This window comes from Typopeltis vanoorti, chromosome 5, assembly GCF_054136105.1.
Source record: "Typopeltis vanoorti isolate ZY-2024b chromosome 5, IOZ_Tvanoo_1.0, whole genome shotgun sequence".
In the NCBI taxonomy this organism is placed as follows: Eukaryota; Metazoa; Arthropoda; class Arachnida; order Uropygi; family Thelyphonidae; genus Typopeltis; species Typopeltis vanoorti.
In genome coordinates this window covers 21444651-21452255 of record NC_143553.1, presented here as the reverse complement: position 1 = coordinate 21452255, position 7605 = coordinate 21444651, and the positions used below count along the sequence as shown (strand labels likewise).

Below are 7605 nucleotides of genomic sequence, written 5' to 3'. Positions count from 1 at the left end.
ATTGATTGAAATGTAATCATGTGGATAACACAAATTCACTTCAAATCTGACAAAACAGCAAGGGAAGGTGAAAACAATAAAACCATATTGTTTTTCACTTCACTCCTCTTTTATTACTCGTCATTCTGCCGCTACAAATTAAAATAGTCGCAGAATGTTCATGGAATGAGCATTCTACCGCTATTTTTTTTTTTTTTTAAGTATTCATTTTATCAGAAAAAAAAAAAAAAATCAGCGAACGCCTTTTTATTCCCGTATACGGGAGTAGGCGAGGCCATTTAGCGCTATCTACCTTTTGGAGACTGAGTGGGCAGTCTTCATTTTATTTTAATAATATTTACTTATTCAATTTGAATTTGTTTTGTTTGGATAATTAAAATATATAGATTTATTTGGGTAATTTAAGCCTGTGGACCACCTGTCCCATCGTCGCGGACCACTTGTGGTCAGGTTGAGAAACATGCTATAGGGTTCTCTCACCGTATGTGACCCTTAATTGATAAGAATTTTTGAAATAGAAGACATGACACAACATAAATAAAAATGAATTTTAATTAGGAAAAGTACTTTGGAAAATTTTCTACTGTCTTTTAACTTTTTCTTTTTTTGGGGGGGGCAGGGCCCCTTGGCCCCATCTCTGGGTGCGCCACTCTACACATCAATGTGTGAATGTATTCCAAAAGGCTGAATGGATGAATGAAGGGATAAAGTATGAAATCTGGAAGAAGTCACTCTGGAAGCAGTACAAGATGAATAATGGTAATAATCAGTTACATGAAGAGTATAAAGGGCAAGCTAGGTGAGTGACTCATTTAGTGAGGAAAACAAAAGTGCAGTAGGAGCAAAATTAGCAAATCAGGCAACAAATAACCCTAGATAGTTTTTTAGATATGTGGCAAGTAGAATGAAGAATGATTATGGTAAGATTTTTTTATTCGTATGGCATAAATAACAGAACATGCAGTACAATACACTGTCATTTTAAAAGCAAACAGAATTGAGTCATTTTAAAAAACCAATAAAATTAAAAGATTATATCCATATTAGTCAAATAGTTAATAGCTTTGGGAGTACTCTTAGAAAGTAAGATTTGTCTCCTGAATATTCTCTAAAATAACATTGGGTCTCCATATGGTCCACAGTTTGTCTTTGAGCTCCACAATTACAATGCGGGGACGATCGTTTACCCTCATTTAAATAGCATATCCGCACTTACACCATGACAAAGCAATAAATACAACTTGTTGTTGGTGAGTACACAAGCCATTCCCGATCGTATACTTCACCATTAACCTTCCTATTCTGAAAAAGACATCTTGAACAATATCTAACCAGATTTTTGAATGAACGCTTAAGAGTTTTCAAATGGACCGTTCCAGTGCTGGACCTTTTAAGATCCAGTATGAGCGTTCATCCTGTGTGAGGACACCCCCATTGACCAATATCACTGAGTTTCGTGAATTTTTTTGTTTCAACTGTAGATGTCGGTTCTCCAACAGCAGCAACGCTCACACTAGGATCATTTACAATATTTCCATCAGCTGAGATTCCAGACTCTAATGATCTCAGAGACAATAGGCTGTTGTTTTGGAATTGGCTGCTCTCCTTGGGTCTGTGGATCATCTTTCGTTGCTGCGATTTTTGAATGAACGCTTAGAGTTTTCAAATGGACCGTTCCAGTGCTGGACCTTTTAAGATCCAGTATGAGCGTTCATCCTGTGTGAGGACACCCCCATTGACCAATATCACTGAGTTTCGTGAATTTTTTTGTTTCAACTGTAGATGTCGGTTCTCCAACAGCAGCAACGCTCACACTAGGATCATTTACAATATTTCCATCAGCTGAGATTCCAGACTCTAATGATCTCAGAGACAATAGGCTGTTGTTTTGGAATTGGCTGCTCTCCTTGGGTCTGTGGATCATCTTTCGTTGCTGCGGTGAAATATATATCAAGTTTTGTTCCTTTTTTTAATTCGTCTCAAGCTGCTGCTTTCTTTTTCTTTTCTGGTATCCGCTTACAAATGTTCGCTTCATTGTATGGTTGGAAATGGAATAGCAAAAGTAAATGCTAGAAAATAAAAGATTACAAACATTTTCTAAGTAATGATTTTAAAAATTAATTAAAAATTATATAGGTATTAAAGATAAAAATTTTAATTAATACGTTTTTGAGAGGGAAAAAAACTTCCTGAACAAGATCTCTTCCGTGCAATCAGCCAGAATTTATCAATCAACTCTACAACATGTCTCGGCCCCAAGATTGGGGTCGCCCCTGGCTAGGGGAGAGCACGCCGATCCTTCGTTAGTAATTATAAACACATTTTTATTTTATATCGATTTTAATGTTTCATTCTTGGGGTGGGGGAGGGTGTAAAATAATATTACAAACACATACACTTACCTTTTCAAAATGTATTTTTTTTTCAATTTGTTTTTTAATAAGTTTTAACTTCACTTGAGAAGGCAGAGAGCAAACGAATTGGTTGCCATTCACAACAGAAATTAACATTTTAAACTTTTAAAATGTGTTATATTTATTTTTCTATTTTGGAACTTTGTAGTTTTAATTTTAAAAATAATATAATCTTTAATTCTTTTGTATTGTTCTATTATTCCCCTGGGGGGGGGGGCTTTTCTCAGTTAAAGTAGGGAAAGCTGAAAGACAATGACCTTGGGGCAAGCCCACTTAGGACTATTTAAGATTAAGAGTGGTCAAAAATTATTGGATAGATACCCTTTGAAATTAGCCAACATTTTAAAAACTCTGAAATAAATGCTTTTGGAAAGAAAAAAAAAAAAAAAAAAGACAAAATATCTCAATCACTTTTACAATGCGCCCAAATTATTTTAATGTTATATTTTGTATATTTAAAATTATTTAGAAATTATCATCGTTTTATGTCTGACTTCATTTGAGTGATTTTTCTACGAATATTTTTTTTATCAATTTTTATATATTTTGTTTTTTTATGGCCTAGCCTACTCCCCGTATACGGGAATAAAATGGCGTGAGATTTTTGTTTGTTTGTTTGTTTGTTTTTTTATTTGAGGCCCCGGCAGATTGCGAGGCCCTAAGCAGTAGCTTTTTTAGCTTATACGTAAATCCGGCACTGAGTCCATGGTGTTAAAGGAAGTTTATAGACATTGACTATTATGTTGTGGATATTGTTATATGTTGTAGAGCAATAGTGAATGCAGATGACGTCAAAATTTTGCAGGATGATTTGGATAGATTGGAGGTCTGGGCTAGGGAGAATGGATGTCAATTTAATTTGGCAAAATGTAAGGTTATGCATTTTGGGGTGAAAAGATGGGAGGCAGTTTACTGCATTGGTGGAACCGTGCTCCAGGAAATTGATGAGGCACGAGATTTAGGAGTGTTGGTAGATAAGGAATTGAAATTTAGGGGACACATTGCAAAAGTGGCCAAATCAGCTCATCAAATCACTTGGTTGCTGAAGAATACGTTGACAAGCAGAGACAAGCAGGTTATTGTTCCTCTGTATCGAGCCTTGATAAGACCTCATCTCGACTACTGTGCTCAGATTTGGTCACCTAGGTTTCTTCTTGATGGGGAGGAGGTGGCGAGGATCCAGAGGCGAGTGACCAAGATGATAGCAGGTCTGTGGAATGAACCGTATGAGAACAGGTTGAGGATTTGTGGGTTGCAAAAATTGGTTGATAGGCGGAGGAGGGGAGATATGATTGAGACATTCAAATTACTGAAGGGTTTCTATAAAATTAATTCAGAAGATGTTTTTGAGAACAGGGCTGGTTGTGGGAGGACTAGGGGACATCCATGGAAACTGGGGAAAAGTGTGGTTAGTAAAGGTGTTAGAGCTGGGTTCTTTACTTTTAGAGTGGTGAATGAGTGGAATGCGCTCCCTGAGTCTGTGGTGGATGCTGTGACAGTGAATGAGTTTAAGGCGAGGTATGATAGATACTGTAAGAATGTCAAATAGTTGTGATGAAAATGATTTGGGGCCTCCCTCAATGAGTCTAATGACTCCCTGGAGTTGCCCGTAATAATAATAATAATGTTGTATCATTATCACATCTCGTTGTTAGGACAAGTGCATTTTGTATATCTTCCTTAATATATGTTGAAATGCCATAATTGCGATGGTATGTAGCACCAATCAGGGTATAACTAATTAGTTTTCCTCTTCTCTTCTTCTTTTTAGCATGTGTTTCTTGAAGCATAACATCAATGTTATTTTCTTGTAGTATTTTGCAGAGATAATTCACATTTTCCTCTGTTAATTCCCTCAAATATTCAGTTGACACATCTTAAGGCTAAGTCCCAATTTTTTGTCAGCATCATCAATAAAATCAGTATTGTGTGACTGCATGCCTTAGCCAGGAGAAATAAGTGTTAGACTAGCTGCCAAATCGTTCTAGATCAATTAGCATTACCCAATGTGCACCACAAGAAGGCAAGCTAGATTACCCCTATGCTAAGATGACGTTAATGGATGAAAATGGTTTCATCCATTGATGAAAGGTGAAACTCAAGGGTAGAGGAGATATAAGAGGATGGCTCAATTGTGAGCGAGCAGGATATATATGAAGAAATAAATAAATTTGATGTCAATAAGGATAGGATTGATGATATATCTCCATGTGTTTAAAGGAAGTTCCATGGAAATGGCAGTTGCAGTAGCATGCCTGTTTACTAGGTTTTATAACAGTAGAGGTTTCAAGAGAGTGGAAAGAAGGATACTAGAGAGATTGATGAGAAGTTTGCAACCCATTTCAGGATACTGAAATAGGTTGCAAACAGAAGTATTTTCTGAGGCTGTCAGCATGGGTTTGTTAAAGGGAGACCATGTTTTACTTACTTATGTAATATAATAAGGTGACACATTTCTTGGACAAGGGAGATGCATGTACATTTATACTAAGATTTTGCAAAAAACTTTTGATAGATTGCCACATGATAAGCTGTTAAATAAATGGAGATGAATGGGATTGGATAACAGATTTGCAAGCTGGTTCAACAACTGGCTGTCAGATAGACATCAGAAAGTTGTATATGGGGATCCCAAAAGAGGAAGGTCACTAGTGGTGTGCTGCAAGGGGTCCGCTTTGGGACCACTGTTGTTCAATTAGTATATTAATGATAGTGGGATGGGTTTAACTGGTGATATGCAGCTGTTTGTAGATGATGCAAAACTGGGGAGAGCCATGCAGAGTCAAGCAGATGTTATGGCCTTAGAGGAGGATTTGAATAGATTTGCATAAATGGGAGTAAGTGGAACTATCAGTTCATTGTTGCAAAGTGTAAGGGTTTGAAATCTGGTAAGCAACAATCGAATGCAAAGTATATACCTTGTGGGGAAACTTTAAAGGAGGTAGACTTAAGGCCATAAGCAGATATTATGGCCTTTCAGGACTTGAATAGATTGCATAATGGGACACTTAAAAGAAAGTAAAGGAGATGTGAGATCTGGGAGTGGTGGTGGACAAGTACCTGAAATTCAGAGTCCACATTGCACAAGTTGTGAAGACGTCACATTGGATAATGGCAATGATGCACAGGATCCTGACATGCAGAAATAAAGAGGTTATGATTCCATTGTATAAAGACTTGATCAGGCCTTATATGGATTATTGTGAACAGATTTTGTCACCAGGTTTACATGGTGACAAGGATATGTTAGAAAGAGTTCAGAGAAGATTCACAAAGGTGGTTAGAGGTCTTTGGAAAGTGTGATATGAGGTCAGATTAAGAGAATATAGATCGGAAATCCTTATGAATAGTAGGAAGGGGGGAATACAATTGAGACATAAGTTAGTCAGTGATTGTTATCAGGTTGACATGAAAGAAATTTATTCAGAAGGGGTGATAAAACACGAGGCCATCCCTGGAAACTGTATAAGGAGGGTGTGAGCACAGGAGTGAGATGAAAGCTCTTTACATGGAGAGTGGAATGCATTGCCTGAGTGTGCTGTTAATGTAGATACATTGAATCAGTTTAAGGTATAATTAGATGAGCTTTGTGTATGATTGTGTATCTTCCACGATGCATCTCTCTGACTCATGTTAATAATATCCTGAAGTCTGATCATGCAATAATCAGACACTTCATGATATTATTATACCTTTTGCTAGATGGAAAAGGTATAATAATGTTTTGCATCTTATTTATGCATAAAGGCTTTTTGCATGTATACAGTGACAAAAGCCAAATCATCATCATCATCATCATCGTTTGTTTATAATTTTATAATTATAAATAGGGAAACCAATCAAAACAATTACGTAGTCTGTGTATATTTAGATAGGACTTAGAGTTTCATATGACATGAAGGAAAATCAGGCTTTTCTGTCATGCTAACTGACGGATCTCTGATGCGGAGAAACGGGGAGAATATTGCTGATGTGTTTCCAAAATTAAGCTTTTTTGGGCTCTACCTCTTTTCCTTTTCCCATCTTTATGGAAAAAGTAATAGAGGAATGAAACCCAGTAAGATGAAAAGCCAAATACAGAAATAAAATGGATGTAGAACCAGAAATCAATTGCAACAGTCATCAATAAATCACTCATGTTATAATAAATTTATTATTATTTAGTTATTACTAATAAATAAACTAATAATTAAATGCATTTATAAATAGTTTGTTTACATTGAAAATATAATTATAACATTTCGTTCAAATAAAATGTATTCATAAATGAGTTACTGAAAAGAGGTCCTCGAGTGTCTCAAGTTTGAAGACCAGTGGCTTATATTTTTGTAGTTATGCATGTTCCTGATCTAGTTTATATAAAATTGAAAAAAATTTTAGTTATTTTTTTCCTGTTCAATAATAAAAGCTTAATATACTACTACAGTTATTGCAAGAGGTTAGTAAGGCCAAAACGTTTTTTTTCCCAGTGAACAAGACATCGTCAACATAAAAGCTGTAAAATTAAATAAAATGTGTAAATGTTAGTAATAGTATATTTGACTTCTAGCGTGCCAAAAACCACTCAATTAGTCCGCTCACTGGGAATCCAAATGTTTGCATATAAAAATAATTTTCAAATTTAAAATAACTGGCTAAGAGATAATTAATTTAATCAAAGACGATGTCTGAGCAGGCCAGTGTAGACCTGTGAAAATGACATTTACATCCACAGCACTAGGCTGCCTAAAGAGAGAGTTAGATAATAGTGTCAACTTTTTCTAATCTTTTCTTCAAGTGGTTTCCAAGTCAGTCAATCTCTGGCATAGGCAAGCAGGTTTTTTTCCCTCCCAGATGATTGTTTTTTTTCATCCTGTAAACTGAAGAAAATTTACACATAACCCACACTATTTCAGACAATGATATATTATGATAGCATTAGGAATTGTGAAATGGTAACACGTTTCTCATACTCTCTTTACCAGATGCCATTTAATATCACTGATAGTTTGGGCTAGATCTCTCTGATTGGCTAAGGGTGGAGAATGGCTGTCCCTCAATCTTGTAGTCAGATAGGGCTAAACATCCATGTCTACTCTCTTTGGGAAATAAAAGGTATTTAGGTTTTTTATTTTTTTTAAATGTCTGAGAGTGGTTAACTTTGTGGGTTATTTTAAGTGTGATCATTTAATAGTAATCTGCAGATGATATT

At 35.8% G+C, this 7605-nt stretch overlaps 1 protein-coding gene across 1 annotated transcript in view; it reads right to left on the bottom strand.

Annotated features, from left to right (window-relative positions):
- Positions 1–1971: 1971 nt before the first annotated feature.
- The window catches only part of Dus4 (Dihydrouridine synthase 4), a 308706-nt gene continuing 303072 nt past the window's right edge, over positions 1972–7605 (bottom strand). Inside the window, exon 7 of the mRNA XM_090392282.1 lies at positions 1972–2069. Coding sequence (XP_090248408.1) covers positions 2032–2069 — 38 coding nt within the window. The 3' untranslated portion in view covers positions 1972–2031. The remainder of the gene's footprint in view (positions 2070–7605) is intronic.